At 39.4% G+C, this 18,182-nt stretch overlaps 1 protein-coding gene across 12 annotated transcripts in view; it reads right to left on the bottom strand.

Moving 5' to 3' along the window:
- The window catches only part of ATP8B4 (ATPase phospholipid transporting 8B4 (putative)), a 216,286-nt gene that overhangs the window by 107,533 nt on the left and 90,571 nt on the right, over positions 1–18,182 (bottom strand). For all 12 annotated transcript variants that reach the window (XR_002799642.2, XM_023617657.2, XM_005603053.4 and 9 more), the window contains 2 exons: positions 10,270–10,342; positions 589–659 (listed from right to left, as the gene is read on the bottom strand). Coding sequence is in view for 11 of the 12 variants with exons in the window: in XM_023617657.2 (XP_023473425.1) it covers positions 589–659; positions 10,270–10,342 (144 nt within the window). In the remaining variant the exon portion in view is untranslated. The remainder of the gene's footprint in view (positions 1–588; positions 660–10,269; positions 10,343–18,182) is intronic.

Below are 18,182 nucleotides of genomic sequence, written 5' to 3'. Positions count from 1 at the left end.
TACTTATGCCAGGATTAAATGATAAAATCCATCTAAAGAATATATACAGTATCTTTAAAACGTAAGCATTCAATAAATGTTTTTATGCCAGACAGGCAAATTGAATCCCCTGAAACAGAACTGCTATTTGGTCTATACCTAAATTCTCAATTAACATCAATGTCAAAACTCCATTTCTCTCTTCTCTTTCTACAACTTCATTTCACCCAGTTCCAAAAGATTGCCTTCTAAGTAACAACAGTGCTTCTTTCCTCAGGGACTCTTGATCAATACTTCTCTCATTTTCCTTAAAGAATCGCTTAAATTTTTTTAAAAAGGCCTTTCTAAGGAATCTCAGTGAAGAGTCTTGTGTAAAATGTATTCACATATACATGTTTAGCTCATATCTGAAAGAAAATAAATTCACAAAAAAAGACAGAGTTTTCAAAAGATCTGCAAAGCATTTAACGAATAGACTCTGCAAATTAGACTCCTATTTCTTCCAAGAAAATAAAATGAAGAATAAGGTTTAAGTCCTGTTTCTAAAGATATTGCTCTTAATTAAATTAAAAACCAGTCTACTGAATTATTCTGACTTTAATAACTTACCCATCAAGCTCAGCAGTTTCAATGTAACAGAGACCATGTGGCTCACTACTTGATAGGAGAAGCAGGTCAGCCTATTTAAAAAAATTGTGATAAAGAATAATTGAGAAGGGAAGACCAGTGGAAAACCTATGCTGTATCACTCTTCCACTACTAATAAGCCAGGAGAGCCTTAGAAAACAGTGAGGGGGGTGAAATCCTGGTGCCCCCTCTGCCACACGCCCTGAATCAAACCCCTCCTCCACTTCCTGGTTCCTGTTTTGCAGGCCCCTGGCCTTCAGAACATAAGCAAGGGCAGGGGATAGCATCCAAATTAATAGCCACTTTATGTACTTTTTTGGCGAAAAATACATAAAATTTTATTTTCTTGCTTTGATAATTACTCATGGAAAATATAAACTTTCCCCAATAAGTAAGACAACTGGAAATATTTATATGCACATCCTTTGATTCCCTAGTATGATCAGTTCAGAGCAGGGGGCAGGCAAAAGAAATGAGGAAAGACCAAAGTGAAGTAAGAGAAGGAAATGGAAAACCATATAAAAAAATCAGAGAGGCAAGGAAATTTGAAAGAGAGAGAAAGATTAAAAGAAAAACAAAATAAAAAAGATAATCTAGAAAAAAGATGGTGGGGTGTAAGGAAGGGGGAAGAGAAATAAAGAGGAGTGCCAAGCAAGAGGATGACATGGAAGAGAACACAGGGTAAAAGACAGTGGGGAACACTGAGAAAGCCAGGAGGTGGCCCTTCACAGAGATAAGTCATCCTATGTGGCTGTCATTTGAGCTTTGGAAACGCCCTATCACAACTCAGTTTTAGAAGGCTGGTAGCTTTCTATATTGGGAAACTGTTTATTTTATTTCAAATTTCAAAATTTATTTTCAAGTAGAGGGTTTTATGAAATTCTGAAGGATTTGAATGTCTAAAAAGAATTGACTAAAATTTTAGCAATTAATTTCGACACAGCAACCTAACAATTTTGTAGCTCTGTCTGAATGTATGATTGGCATTCCAAATCTGTGAAACTATCTTACTTTTGTTTTTTAAAATTTTAGAGTCTCCTCATTCTCAAGTCCTGGAGGTCAAATTTAGAATCAATCCACTCGTTTCATTGTCTCAAGCTTTAAATTTCCACCTCAAAAATAGGCGCTCTGTGTGTGTGTCTGTGTGTGTGTGTAGTTTTGTCTAAACTGTGATAAAACATAGCTGAAAAAAACCCCAGTGACAAGCCCCAAAAGGAATAAATGGGTTTGCATCATCAATGCCCTTCCGCATCTCTGGATGAAAGAGTCACAGAAGGCTGTCATGGCAGAAATTTTTTTCTGACTTGCCACAAGGGAACCAGAGCACACCCACTATAGAGAGAACGGGTGAAGAGTGTATGCCACTCTTGTGCCAAAAGTTACCCATCTTGATTTTAAAAGGAAAAAAAATGTTCTTGAAAATTCCCCTTGGTCTTATTTGTCACATTTAGGTTTCAATGAATATGATAGCAACAGAGCTTCACGCTCTTTGGGTCTATACCGCTCCTCCCCTGAGCTTAAAAGGATCATTTTAAACAAAACCCAGAATTCTGTCATTCCTATCATCTGCAATTGAAAGCAGTTATGCAGTATAGAGAAAGACACCTATTTGTACCCCGGGTTGCTTTTCTTCTAAACTCTGCACAGTAAGAAGGATCCAACATTACCGTTTAATACTGAGCCCAGCTGCCTTAACACTTATATTTTGGGTAGACGAGAGGAGGATTCATTGTGCACAGGTGGCTCAGAACATGTGACGGAGGCACCACCACCGGGTGGCTGGATTCTATTCTGAGCAGTGGCTCAACGTCCTAGAGGCAGAAATGGAACTGTAAAGCCCACAGGTTCCTGGCTAACTCCTCCTGCTTGCTCTACCCCTGGGAACCTGGGACTTCTACATTCCTACCTTCTACCTCCCCTGCCTCTTCCTGTCCCCTCCATTGTCACCTTTCTCTTTGATGTCCTCTGAACCCTCCTCCTCTTTCCCACTCCCTGATCTCAGTCCTGCCGCCGCGTCACTCATCCTCTGTTCTCCCTGCCCCACTGCGGAGCCTTGGGGTACCCCCTTTGCTAACTTCTCCCTTTGAGGTTTTCAATTCATGATAGCCAAGGAGGAAGCATGAAGGGGCAGGACCAGCAGAAGCATCTGGCAGAATAAGTGGTCAGCCCACTCATCATCAGGCAGTCCTGCCATTCCAAGTGCACTCAGTAATCATTCTGAAAAGGAAGGGCAAGAGAGCTGCAGTAATGGCCCTGTGAGTCCCTGGTCACCATTTGGTTCAGAACCGGGAATGGAGCAACGTATAGGTGGTCTTAAGGGCCCAGTAGCCCCATGATTCTGTGAGTCTCAGATCAGACCTCCTCAAGCTGATCCTTTCAGTATCTCTCAGGGGACCCAATTCCTAGTCAATCCAGAAACTTGTGTTTGAGTTGTAGGTGTTTATAAGACCAATAGCCCATATTTAGTGAGGGCTTACTATGTGTCTGCACGCTCTGAAGAGCTTCACATGCAATATTTTATGTAACTCTCACAGAAACCCTCAGTGTAGGTCCTGCTGTTATCTCCACTTGACAGATGAGCAAAGTGAGGCCCAGAGAGGTTCAGTAATTTGTTGAGGCCACATAGTAAGTGGGGCACGAGGATATGAATCCAAGCAATCTAAAGCATACACAGCTGGGAGTACTAAAGCAAGTAAAAACCTCTTTCCTTCAACGATTTTACAGTTTAGTAAAAGCAGAATATGATAAGCGTTCTAAGGGTCTACTTAACTAAGTGCCAGGGGAGGAGTGCAAATGAGAAAGAGAGCACACCAGGTTGGTAATTGAGGAAGGGCCTCATGGAAGATTCTGGATGGAATGGAAAGCAGGTTCCCCCAGGCAGAGTCACTAGCAGGACTAAAGAACGGGGAAGGGAAAGCATATTATTGGAACTCACAAGCAAACAGTAGGTAATCCAAACCAGAACCAGCCTCAGACTCTCATTTGTACTTTCTTCTCTCAATTATCGGTGCCTTCCCCGCGCCCTGCCAGGGGAGGCTCAATCATGTCTCCTAAGAATGAAGTACTGTTTTCCAACAAAACGCCCCTTCCCCCACCCTCCACAGGCAACAAAAAGCCCAAGTAGCTGCCTCATGAAAACCTGAAATAAATATTCCAGTCAGAAGAAACTCGAAAAGAATCCACTGAACATCTTTGTGTCCTCAGAGCCAATGACATTGTCCTCATAGGTTTATCAGGTATAATCAGCCTTTGTTGAATTAAAGAATAAATGAAGCAAAACCTCAAGTGATGATCACACCTAAAAGCTATAGAATTATTTAAGGGTTTACAAAATGCTCTAACATAATTGTGTCTCCTTATTCTCTCAACAACCCTATGAGGGGGTAATTTCGTTCCCATTATATGGATAAGAAACCTGGGAAGGTCGTCTCTGGTCCCACAAGCACTAGATGAGCTAAATTAACTCAAGTAAAGCCCATAGCCTTTACAAAGTCTCGATGAGAACTCTATCACACCTAACTGAGGAACCCAAGGCTCCAAGAGATTGAACGGCGTACTCATGGCCACACAGAGCTTAAATGGCAGCGCTGGAACTAGAATTCAGAACTCCCCTCCCAAAATGTATACTCTTCCCTCTGGTTGGCTACAAAATCACTGGAATACAACTGTGAAAAATGGAAAGCATTTTGCTTTATTTTATTTTGCCTTATTGGTGTCCAAAAACCAAAACTACAATGGTAAAAAAATATTGGGACAGCAGCTCCCTAACCTGATGGAAAGATAAATTTGCAGAATTAACTGGAACATTGTATTCAGATCTCCTTTTATTTTTTTTAAGCCATTCTCACACACAGAGTTCTTCTTTATCTTCTTTATAATCTACGATAATGTCTTTTCTTTTTTTTTGTAGTCCCAAAATAAAAATCCAAAATGGCTTATGCAGTATGAGTATACTTAAGGGAAAATATGTTGATAAGGACAAAAGTCAGAATGAAGTCATAAAAATGAAAATGTATAAGATTACAGGTAATATTTTTATTTAAAATTTAAATTTCAGATCCAGTAAATGCATGTTGAACATTAACATGAACTAGATATATTATTGTTTTTGTTTTTTATAATTAAAGTGAGTTGAGAAGAATAAGAAAAAGATGATGAGAAAGAAGAGAAGGAGAGGAGGAGAATAATAATGGACATCACGGCATTTACTTATGGATAGGCCCTTTCTTTGGTTGAAAAAGAATCCTTGCCCATATATTTCACCCCCACAAATTAGTAATTGCTTATAACCAGAACATGACTATTTGCTTTTTTTTAACATAGAAAATAGTGCATTGCACCTTTGCTATTTAGCAAGAAGCTTCTTCTTCAATACAGCTCAGACAAATCTTTAAAATTTAAAAGAATCTTTAAATGTAAATTTTAAAGTTTAAAAAAATCTTTCTCTGGAAGTTCCGAACTTTCTACTGTCTCACATATTTAAAAAATGGGCAGAGGAGAGTTTATTTGCAGAAATTAGAGTGAAACACGTAACTATGATTTGAAGCTATAAAACTTAAAACAACAAAGAGGGCAATTAGACCACAAAATGGCCTCTCTTGAAGGATGTCCAAGAAGGGTGCTGAAAAGGACAAGATGATAAGCACTCATGATGGGTCAAGAGAGAGGCAAGCCCACCCTTGGTCAGGACTGGAGTTTAGGTCAAATTAAGCTTTCTTGCCCTTTCTTTTCTAAAGGTGAAAGTTTCAATTCTTGGAACAGAAGAATTCCTTTGTTTTAAAACAAAAATTTTACTATTGTAAACACCTAAAACTTGAACGCCCTTTTGTGGAGGCGATCAGAGGATGCATTTTTAGATAAGCTAAACAATTAAATTCATGTAGTGTTCAAATATGCTCATGTCCAATAAGGGGTTTATTTCTACCACCAGATAAAAAAAGCAAAACAAAACAAGAGCATGCTGTCAAGGAGCGGGGTAAGGTCTGCCTGGCTCCCAGGGTCCGAGTTCTGGCGAAAGCAAGACCTCTACAGTACGTTTTTCTCACACAGTTTACTTGATTCTTCTAAGGCAAGTCAATTTCATTGTGATAATTGAGTTATACTCTGTACTTTTATTCCTGGGCCTAAAATAAACTAGGAGCTCTGGAAATTCAGCTCAAATTTGTTTTAGAATTAAAAGAGAATTTAAGGGCAGTAGGGGTTCCTTATCTGGAAAACAAAGGTAACTTCTAAACATGCAAGCTAATTAGCCATTCCAGGCAAGCTCCCTTCCTTGCTTACAATGCACTGATAAGGTGACATAAATCAAGTTAAATGTTTTAATTTTGGACAGCTAAAGGTCATGCATTGGCATTGGGTGCAACATTCTGTGATCACTGCAATTCCAGCATCCAAGTCTGGAGGCCCTAATGTGGAAGCCCAGGCTCAAGGCAATTAGGGCGACTGTTCTAATAGAGTCAGGAGTAGCATATGGTAATGGTTAGTGGTTAGGAATAAGATCAAAACCCACAGGGCCTGGGTTTAACACTTGGCTCTTCTGTTGACAAGCTATTCGATGGCATTGTGCCACTGCTTTCTTATCTGTAAAATAGGAACAATAATAATAGTACATAACCTGCCCTCATTGGGCTAATGTGCACATTAAATGAGTTGTCATATAAAGAGTCTGTAATATTGTCCAGTGCATGGCCTGAGCTGTATCAATAAATGCTAGCTGTTATCATCACGATCTTTGTGACGTGGTGTCCCAAGATTTATCTCGATGCAATAGCTGCGAAGTGAGTCTCTTCAGAGACCTGTGAATGTTGCTCCCCAGATACAAGCCCTCTCACAGCCTCTGCCAGCGGATGCCGGGGAGCGGGGAGGCACATCAGTACTGCCAGCAATTACAGCAGTTCCCCCATAAAAGCACTTGTTTGTCCTTGCAAATAGTTTTGTAGGCGCTGAGTTGCTAGACATGGAAAAACTTCAAACAAAGTGACCTGATCAAGAGGCACGGCAGAGTTTTGGCATCTGGAGAACTCCCTTCCTCACTCATCCGGAGATTAAACCCACAGAGCTATCATTGTAGGAGTCAGACATCAATGGAGATAAAAACATCATCTTTGTTATTGATAAAGCTGTTGGAGATCAGGCTTTAGGTCTGTGGGCTGAATGGGCTTGCTAATACTTCATTCCCATTAGACTCATCTAGTCATAGACACTGGATGCTCTAAACTACCTGGACCTGCCCCCAGCCCCCACCACGGGGAGTGGCTCCTGTCAAACGGGCAGTGAGAAGGAACAGGGCAGAACGCACTGTCTGCACACACGCAGAGCCCAAAGAGAAAGGGAAGGAAGGAGGTGCTGGGTCATGCACACAACTCCCTGTCTCCAAACTTGGCAATCAGAGAAGTCACTTCTGAGAGAGGGGAATGAGCAAAGCAGGGCAAGATGCTGAGAGTGTTATTTTGGGGCTGTCCCTCCAAGTGAGAATGCAAAGGACAGGATGTAGGGAAGAGTGGAGAATGAGCATTCCCACCCCATCACGTAGCCACAATAAAAAGGCCACATCTGTACTGTCCAATAAGGTAGCCTCAGGTCACACATAGCTATTTAAATCTAAATTAACTAAAATTAAATAAAATTTAAAATTCAGCTTCCTCAGTTGCCTTAGCCACATTTCAAGTGCTCAGTGTCCACAGGGGGCTACTGGCTATCACACTGGACAGCACAACTATAGAAGATTTCCTTCACTGCAGAAAGCTCCATTGGACAGTGCTGGGACGTGTGGATCACTGACTTCATGGGAACTTGTCTAAATGCATGATTCACTTCCAACAATGCTACCAGTGCACCCATGACACTGGTCTCTTTTCACCTGATGCTTGCACTTACACTTGCCTTTCATGCCTTATTCCGCAGAAGGTTTTGCAATAGCAAGCTAGCATGTATACTATAACATGGCAAATATAACTAAATTAAAAATGAAGACCAAGGGAAGTACAGATTAGAACATCAAGGCTAGTGGGCAAGTTGGAGCATAAATATGCTGGTCTTGAGGTACAATGAGGTTAGGAGATTTGAGACATAAATTTGACTCTTGCCTTTCTGGGACTCACCCCAAAGAATGTGATAAATGAACATACTATAATATAGTGTTAGTAAACAAGTGAGTTCAAGCTAATAGTTACCCTTGTTAGAGCATATCCAGGGGACTCTCAAAATGCACTGTCTTTACTAACTACCTGAAGTTGAAAAGTACCTGGCATTGCCCCTGAAATACTCAATTCCAAATAGAATAATAGTTAAATGTACAGCATACTTTAATTTTTGCTAATTCCACTACAATCTAGCACCACACCTGGCATAAAGTAGTTGCCAAAAAAACTTTTGAATGTACACATCTTAGAATTCCACATATACCAGTTTTAAAAAAAAGCTAAGGTTATCCACTTAGAAGCACCAAATCTCTTTCACTGTAATCATTTTCATTGAAAGTAGAACTACAATGAGTTCCATGGAGTTCTTTCTTCTTAAGCAAAGAATCCTGGATATATGTGATCTTTTCTTAATTAGGGCATATAGATGTTTATTAGTATCCCATTGATCCAGAACAGCTGAATTTTGGAAATTTATATCCACTTTCCTTTTTTTTTCTGTCTTCTTTCTCACAAAAGAATGACATTTATTCATCCAGCCAACATTTACTGTATGGCCCCTACGATCCAACATGGCGCTATGTGTTAAAGACGAGGTAAACTGATATGCTCTTTGCCTTCAAGAATCTTGTAGTCTAGTCTCAGTTCAGACAGAGAATCGCAGCATGTAAGGGCTGGAAGGGATCTTTGAGATCGCATAGTGGTCTAGCACCCTGATTTGACACATGAAGAAACCAAAGGAAGAGAAGCTAATATGCTGTCACTGAGGGAAGAGATTGAAGACTCAGTCTCCCCCAATTCCCCATCCAGTGTCCTCACTCTCTCTGCCTCCATCTTCCCTACAGAGTATGTTCTTCTAACAGATGCCACCCCCTAGTGCTCCTAATCTTTAATGAGCTGGAAAAGAAGCTGGACAAGCTAATTTAAATTGTGTCTAATATAAAATAAACAGATTGTGGGGCCGGCCCCGTAGCATAGTGGTTAAGTTTGCACACTCCATTTCGGCAGCCCAGGGTTCATGGGTTCAGATCCCAGGCATGGACCTACACACCACTCATCAAGACATGCTGTGGCGGCATCCCACGTACAAAATAGAGGCAGATTGGCACAGATGTTAGCTCAGCAACAGTCTTCCTCAAGCAAAAAGAGGGAGATTGGCAACAGATGTTAGCTCAGGGCCAATCTTCCTCACCAAAAATAAATTAGATAGATAGATAGATAGATATATAGATAGATTGTAAGAACCTGGCCAACTTTCTTACATATAAGGAGCCCAGGTCACAGAGTGCAGACTTTGAGACCACTGTTTTGGTTTCTGTGACAATTTTATTTTTGGTTCTCAGCTATTTTCCAAAGAATTGAGGTTGTCAGAGAAATAAACACTTCTCTATTTAAAGTGTGAACTCTTTGTGAATGGCCTGTCCTCTGAGTAGTCCCCTTAGCATAGGTTCTTCAAGAGAGAGCATCAGTATACACACACTGCGCGTTAATGAAAGAAGACTGTTTCTGAAAGCGAATATTTAGGAGTCTCAACTGAGTTGGAGTTTTTTTGGGGGGAGTGGGGAGGAGATTAGCGCTGAGTTAACATCTGTGCCCATCTTCCTGTACTTTATATGTGGGACGCCTGCCACATCAAGGCTTGTTGAGTGGCATGTAGGTCCACACCTGGGATCCAGACCAGTGAACCCCAGGCCACCAAAGTAGAGCAGGCAAACTTAACCGCTACGCCACTGGGCCAGCCCCTGAGTTGTTTTTTTTAAATAAATCTTGGAGCCACATTTTTTTCCTGTGGGAAAATGTCTCATTTAATGAAGAACACAACTCAATATATAAAAATTGCACTCACAAATTTTCATAAGTAATCTAATATATAGCTTTTATTGCCCTTCATTTAATATGAACTATAGTTAATCACATATAATTTAGTTATTGAACTGACCCCTTGTATTTTATTAAGAAAATTGTAACATAGTCAGTTTGAGAATATAAACTATAGTGCATTAGATACACTAAGAAAAACTTCATAAATGGCATTTTATTAATTCGGAACAATCCATAGACGTTTTCTGATCACTATTATTTGGAAAAAAAGCATACATTTTCTCTTCCTATAGTTTATCTTTTCTTCAAATAGACTAATCCTATTCTTGAAGAATAGTATTCAAAATAGGTGAGAACAAACTTTTTTTAAAGTACTCGGAAGCATTTTAAAAGCTCTTAATTATATGAAACGATTTACAGCCTGATTTAAAATCTTTTGTATGTACTAATTTAAAAGATCATGAAGCAGATGGACACGTGATAATCAGTCATCCTTGTCTGAGTTACTATGTGATTGAAAGTAATTAATCAATACGTCTTCTAAAACATTTTATAATGGAGACTTTTTACTAATACATCCTGGTGTTCCTTCGTTAATTACTCTGAATTAGTAATGGATTTACTAAATTTACAAATGTAAATACTTCAGTACATATACCATTTTAATCTGAGGTAAATTCTTTAAACAAAACTAAATACTCACAGCAACAAATTGGTTATTTTCTAATTTAATGATGTCTCCCACTTTGACATTCATCCATTTTTCATTCTGCAGTCTAAGAACAAAAACAAAATTAATTTTTTTCAGGAACAGAAAAGAATCAAGGGAATGTATTCATAACAGAGAATCAGATAACAGAAGCAGATAAGACTTTTCTAGAATGCTAAACTCAAAAGACCTTACACAACAGTCTTCTATCTGCATGATATAGGAACTAAGGCCCCGAGAGGTCAAGTGATTTGCCCAAGGATACCCAGTGAGTTACTAATATCTGCATGGCGAAACTCAAGATGCCTAACTCTTGGCTGTGTGTTCTCTCCACCACCCCATGGTGTCAGCTTTATAAAGCAGGTATTAACTCTTGCTTACATTTCCTTGGCCAGAACATTAAAAAAGGGGAGGTTAAAATAAATTCAATTACTGACATCCTTATCAAACTCTGTATTAATAGATATAGAAACATCACTGCCATTATCTCAGAAGTCTGTTTAACTGGAGGCAAGAAGTGAAAGAGGAGACAGAAGCAAGGAGAGTGGTCCAGGACAGTAGCTAAAGTGCAAGTAAGATGAAAAGAATAAAAATTTTGGAAAGGACAAGCACAACAATGGGTGATAAAAGAAGTCTTGGAAGACTGAATGAGAAAGACCACCTACAAATCAGCTATAAGCACGGTGGCTGAAGGACGGGCTTGATGGCATTCTAATGGCTAGGACCAAAAGCTCAGAGTTGAGAACAAAACAGCCAAGCTGCTGCTGCACTGCTTTCTTCCCGGCTCATGTATATAATGGAGCTCAAGTCTGCCCTTCACCAAGATCACAGGGGTTTGTGATGAAAAGTTATTGGGTCTAGTTGATCAGTCCCCTCATGACGAGTTAGGCAGACAGGCCATCTGGGAACAGACCACCTGTGGCCTGGGATGCTAATACTGTGATGCTAATCATCCCTTCTGAAATTTAGAAATGAGATATAAACCAGTTTTGTTTTCCAAGTTGGAAGCCTTCCTCGCACTTCCTTCTCAGCAATTCCCTTGTAGGAGAGAAGGCTGGGATGAGTAGGGCAGGTTCCCCCACAAGTCAAGGTGGGCAGGTTAATTTCATTGTGCAGTTTTTTAAAAACAACCTAATTTACTTGTTTTATAGGCTGGAAAATAGTTTTAAATATTTATAGAACTGTGAAATATGCCTCACACTATCAATGCTGCTGGGTCATCTGGCTTAAACATTCAAAGATTTTTCTTTAATATGGGTCCAAGTACATGTTGTTCTGGAAAGTTTTCAATTGCAGTATTTTCATCTCTAGCCAGAATTCAATCATTTTTCCAATGCCATACTTTTCTGCACTTTATCTAGTTCAATGACAACGGGAGAACCTAGGGAGGCTTCTAAATCTCATTTTATTTATTTTTACAGGTAAGGATTGTGTGTTCGTTTACCTCTCCTGGAGATACCTCCTTTGGAGCATTAGCAATATTTCTTGGGGACAGTATCTCAGATAAAAGTTGATGTGAATGGACTGAGATGGAGACCGTATCTTTATTTCTGGAAACTGCACTGATACTAAATTGCCCTGAAGTCTTCACTGAAAGTGCATCTTCTTTAGGAAGAAGCTGAGATGATATTAAGTTTCATTTCCAAACTCTATTCCTCCTTCCTACACACCAGAAGCTCTAGGAAGGACCCTACACTACTTCTTCCACCCAAATGGAAAATCAACCAAAGCAAAAAGGGAACCCTAGAGGATCTCTTACACATTTCAAAAGGCAAATTTGATAGTTCAGTCTGCACAGGTAAGAAGCAACAGCCACTACGTGGGAGAACAAACCAAAACCTGAGTTTTCTTTTATTTATTTATTTTTTAATTAATTTATTTATTTTTTTAATTGCAGTAACATTGGATTATAACAGTATATAGCTTTCGGATGTACATCATAATATATATCAAATTCTGTGTAGATTACATCATGTTCACCACCCAAAAACTAATTATACTCCATCCCCTCACATGTGACCCTAATCACCCCTTTTGCCCTCCTCCCCTACCTTCCCCTATGGTAACCACCAATCCAATCTCCAATGCTATGTGTTTGTTTGTCATTGTTTTTATCTTCTACTTATGAGTGAGATCATATGGTATCTGACTTTCTCCCTCTGACTTATTTCACTCAGTATAATACCCTCAAGGTCCATCCATGTTGTCACAAATGGCCGGATTTTATCGTTTCTTATGGCTGAGTAGTATTCCATGATTTTTCTTACTTAAATTCTCTCTGATTTGTTTTTCTATGAGCTCCTCTTCTCAAAAGGCCCCTTTGTTACTCAAGACATCCTCCAACATCTGCTCATCCTTGCTCACCTCCCCCTCTCCATCTATCCCCATGGAAAGTCCTCCTCTAAAAAAGGAGCACTCCGTATACTTTGCTTCCAAAGTCTTAGGACTAAAAGTATTCGAGATCTTAAAAACTTTCTGAAGGCCAGCCCAGTGGAGTAGTGATTAAGTTTGCATGCCCTGCTGTGGCAGCCCAGGGTCTGCAAGTTCAGATCCTGGGCACAGACCTACACTCCGCTTGTCAAGCCATGCTGTGGCGGCATCCCACATGCAAAAGAGAGGAAGATTGACATAGATGTTAGCTCAGTAACAATCTTCCTTAAGCAAAAAGATGAAGATTGGCAATAGACATTAGCTCAAGGCCAATCTTCCTCACAAAAACAAAAAGAAAAAAGAAAAAAAACAACTTTCTGGTATATGCATATACAAATTCCATGGGACACAATATCACTTCTGTGGTCTATGAGCTATGCAGAACCTTCACCACAATAATGCAGTTTAACAAAGTTTTTCTGAGGTTGAAGCAAAATATTGTTGTGAAGGTGTACAAGCATGGGATATTTCCTTAAAAGAAATATTACCCAAAACCAATTAGCAATCTGGCAAGAAACGGCAAGCGGTATTCCGTGGATGTTGACCCCAACTCTAGCCCTATTCAACTACCTCACCAACAACCTACACAACCATCTCACAGACACACCTGTCAGATCGGAGGACAGCACCCTGGCAAGAAAAGAGCACAACCCTTACAAAGTAAGATTATGAGAGAACTCATCTTAATGACTTCTAGAAGTTACCAGAAACTGAATGAAGAGGAAAAGGAAGAAGTATAAAATAGATTATTTTAGAGAGGAGAAAGTAACCCTCTACAGATATAACTAGAGATTTGAAGAAAAAGGATCTGGAGATACTGGTAAACCATAGGCTGTGTGTAATGCCTTGGTTAAACCCTTTTTTGAATATATATCTATAGAACAATCAGTGTGTATAATACAATCAGAGGAGATTTTTTTTTTAATGTCGTTTCCTATTCTATCATAGTAGGTAATTATAACTGCACTGACTAGGACCTCAGAGATATATTTCAATGAGCACTAAGGCTCATAGCTACAGAAGTACCCAAGCTTACTGAACAAGTATAAACTGAAAAAGACCTGCAAATGAATTGAAATCGGTTATCTTTTAAATCCTACCATTTTTATTTCCTGCCCACCACCATTACCATTGACGACACAACATCAAAGACAGACCAGCAGGACTGGAGGGGAAGATAGGAAGGTTTGCTTTAAAGTTCATCTTTAAAATATTTCTAGAGCTCTTCTAAGATTTTAGCTTGTAGAGTAATTGCATTTCGTCATCATCGTGAAACAATGAAAACAGACGCTCCTGGCTCTCCACATGTGGTGCAGCTGTTCTCAGGGCTTGTGTGTGAAGCAAGCCACATCACGGCTCTGCGAAGGGGACACACGATGGCTTCGTGTGCTGGAACGGTGACACTTGGCTCCACAGACTCAGCACCTTCAAACTTTGCTTTTACCTTTGCGAAGAAAAGCCCTTCCACTCTCGTGGAGGAATTGTAGCATATAAATATTCCAAATGCAAGTTTCTTCATGTAATTGCACTGAATCAAGAAATTTCAAGATTTTAAAATATGCTTCAACTTTCATATCATCATATAATTATTTCAGGTTTTGAAATGGACATAATCTAGTTAATGCTTCTTTGAACCAGATTTTTCAAAAATAGATGGAGTAATAAGATAGCCTTTATTTTAGTAAACTCACAAGACAACTGCTAAATAATAAGCCAAGATTCAAGTAATGGACTCAAAAAATTTAAATTCCCAAGGCACCATAAAACATATGGGATTTAATTGCCACACAATGTTGACCAGAATTACTTTAAGGAAAGAATTTTTAAAAATACACTCGCTATATATCTACTCTCAGAATATCAGAGAATCTGAGTTCTGGGAAAAGGTGATGAGAGACAGCAACTGTGTCTAATAATCGTTGATAAATGGTCTGAACCTGCTTCTTTCTAATGAGGTCCACCATACTGTTAGGCTGTTAGGCTTTGCTAAGAACCTCCTCGAGAAAATGAGATTGAGACGGCACCAACTACGCTCCATGACTCTGAACTATTGGCTCCAGAGGCTATCAATCAAGTCTTTACCTTGAGCAAGATACCAAGCCCATTGCTGAAGCTTAACGGACAGAAGGAGGAGATCTTCAATGGTCTCCTCAAGCTACTGCCATCCTTTCCACAATCTAACGCTCCTGATTGCCCATTAGCAACAGATTCCTGAAAAGAGGATTTCCCCAAAAGCTACAGAAGACGTGTTGGTGTACTAGAGAGAGAAGATAAGAAAGAAGGTCAGTATAACTGACCCGCCCTAGTTAACCAATTAATCCACATATATTGAGCTGGGTTTCTTCTTTCATCTAAAGCCCATGTCAGATCTATAACATACCAAAGTATTCATCTGCTCATAGAGACTGTGTTTTATTCACCTTTGTATCCTTAGGACCCAGAATAATGCCTAGTTCATAGTAGGCACTCAATAAATATCTGTTGATTGAGTGATAAATAAATTAATGAATGTAGAATCATTTCCAAAAACACTTGTTGAGTGATAGCATTTCCCTGAGTGTCTAATAACAATTCTAGCAACGAACATTTACCGAGTGCTTACCATATCCAGGACTGAGCTGACTCCTTAATGCATAGAGCTGCCAAATAAAAATAAATGACTCCCAATTAAATTTGAATTTCAGATAAACAACAAATAATTTTTTAGTATAAGCATGACTCATGTAATACTTGGGAAATAGTTATACTAAAATATTATCATTGTTTATCTGCATTTCAAATTTAACTGGACATCCTATATTTTCATTTGCTCTATCTGGCAAAATGATTCATGTAAGTTCTCATTTAATCCTCACAACAACTCTATGAGATAGGTACTGTTGCTACTCCCATTTTAGAGATTAGAAAACTGAGGTTCAGAGAAATTGAGTCATCTGCCCCATATTGTAACATCTATCAAAAACGTAAATGTTCACACACTTTGATACAGATTCTCTACTTTAAAAAACCGATCATACAGGTGCTCAAAGATGGATGTATAAGGATGTTTATTGCAGTACTATTTGTAACAGCAATCTATTAGAAACCATCAGTGCCCATTGATAAGGATTAGAGAGATGTACCACGGTACACCCATTCAATCACGGCTCACCTACTTAATGGAATACAATGCAGCCACTAAAAAGAATAAAGTAGATCTCTGTGTACTGAAATGAAATATTCTCTAAGCTACATTTTTAGGTTGAAAACAAGCACGTGCAGAACACTGTATATGCATGGTAAGATTCTGTTTTGAAACAAGGATATACCTACACATACCTCAGTTCTTACAAGCATAGAAAATTTTTTAAAAGACACACAAAAAACCGTTCAGCGGTTGCCACTAGAGAAAGGAAATGAAAAGGAGAACTGAGATGGAAGGGACACTTCGGGTTTTTGTATACTTTTTTGTACTGTTTGAATTTTTGGCATTGCATATAGTGGTATTTTAAAGGCCAGTTGGGGAGGAAAAAAATAGGAGAAAAGAAAACTCTTCCAAGGTCACATGTGAGTGGCAGAGCCACTGGAACCGGAATCTCTCTGAGTACAAAGCCCGTGCTCTTAATAAATCTATATTTATCACTCTTTTTCACTTAACTTTCTATGATAAGTATATATTGTCTATTCAGAAAGAGAATGGACCATAAGGAGCTGAAGGAATTAGATCACAGCAATAGTGCACACTCCCAGGGTTTACAACCAACCAATCCAAAGACAGCTTGCAGGCACGGTCCCCCGACACAAATGTTCAGTGGACAGCAGCAATTTCTGGTTCTTATCAACCCCACTGCTGTCAGAGCCACACGAGAGTAAGACATACAGCTTGGCCCTAATCCTCCAACAACAGACTAGTGAACAGGATTTCATTACATGGAGAATGAACATAATACTCATATCTTCGGAATCTACTTATTTTGAAGGATGCAGATGTTTTCCTCCTTCTCTCTTCTTATTAGCACAATGCTTATGCTGAGACAGAATCACACGGGGAGATCTGTGATCAGCTGCTGAAGACACTGTCTCACCGATTTGGCCGGGGGGCAGGGTGGGAAAAAGGGGAGATGACACAAGATGTAGTCCTACAGCATGGATAATTTAGATTAACAATTTGCTGAGAAAAAGTCATCAATCTTATAAATGTCCTGCCTAATTTATGTAAATCCTTGTAGATCCTATTGTGCATTATTTGGATGCAGAAATACACATAAAATTTAGCCTTCTTATTTTGAAAACAGAATGACCAATTCACTTCCTAAGTTTTACCTAAACCATAAGCCTACTGAGAGCTGTGCAGGAAATGTATTCTCTCCCATCATTTCCCTTAAATGAAATCCCTCTCCTGAATTAGTCTCTTAAGATCCTTTCTGTCTTTCATAAATTCTTAGAGAATACCATCAAGAAATGGCTAATAGATGATGAGACCACACGGAAATCAGAAGAAAATTCTTTCAAAGAAGACTATTACATTTGCTTTCACACATGAATGCTGAAGGAAATAGTTCAGATTGACCATGGAGAAAACAGAGTTATTTAGGTCTAGGTCAGATTCCTGGGCAGCAGTTTCAGAAGGAGATCTTTGTGCAACAAGTTTACTGGGAAGTTCTCTTGGGATTAACACCTGTGGGGGAGTGAAGGAAAACTGTTGGGCAGAGGGAGGAGTTGGGCCTTGATGCAGTCACAACAAACACTCAGCCAAAACCAAGGGGAGTTCTGGAGCTGGAACAAGACTTCAGAGTTGGATCAAGGGGGCCAGGCCTTTATACCTTGGCATGGTCCAATCACTGGATGCAGTCTCACCCCAGCAAGGAAGGGTGACCTTGAGCAAAACAGCTCTCCTCAGCCAAGGGCAATTCCCAGAGAGGGCTGACAGCTGAGGGTTGTGTGTAGGCAGCGTTCCTGGTAGCTGGAGAAATATGTTCTGCAGTCTGGAAGGGGCATGCGGGTGGCACGGTAGAGCATCCACCACAAATTGAAAGCCCGCTTCCCAATATTGCTATTGACATGCTCTTAAATAAGAATATTCTTTTTTAATTCTAAGCTATTTCCTCCTTCACTAGTGCCAGTTTTGATTCCATAAAGTCAATACAACCAGCTGCCGTGAGTCTTTTTGCCCCCTCCCTCCATTTTCAAACTTTTGAGGAAAAATCTATAAAAGCTTAGGTCATCCAATTCACTCCTTTTTCCAATGATTAGTAAATGAAGCTGGAAATAAATTTTTATTACCTTTCCATTAAAAAATATTCTACAGATAACTGCTGACTACCCAAATATCCTAAGAATAATGTCTATAGGAAAAATAACTTTTTCTGAAATATTCCTTATACGAAGAACATATTTTGATGGGAAAAAATTTACAAGCAATCACCTTAGCCTGAGTAGATCAACCATTCTCTTCATCTCCGGTGCCACATCTTCTTTTGAGGAAATCAGAGAATATG

This window comes from Equus caballus, chromosome 1 (genome assembly GCF_041296265.1).
Source record: "Equus caballus isolate H_3958 breed thoroughbred chromosome 1, TB-T2T, whole genome shotgun sequence".
Lineage (NCBI taxonomy): Eukaryota > Metazoa > Chordata > Mammalia > Perissodactyla > Equidae > Equus > Equus caballus.
Note: the sequence above shows the minus strand (reverse complement) of the source record. Positions and strands in the feature narration are given on the sequence as shown.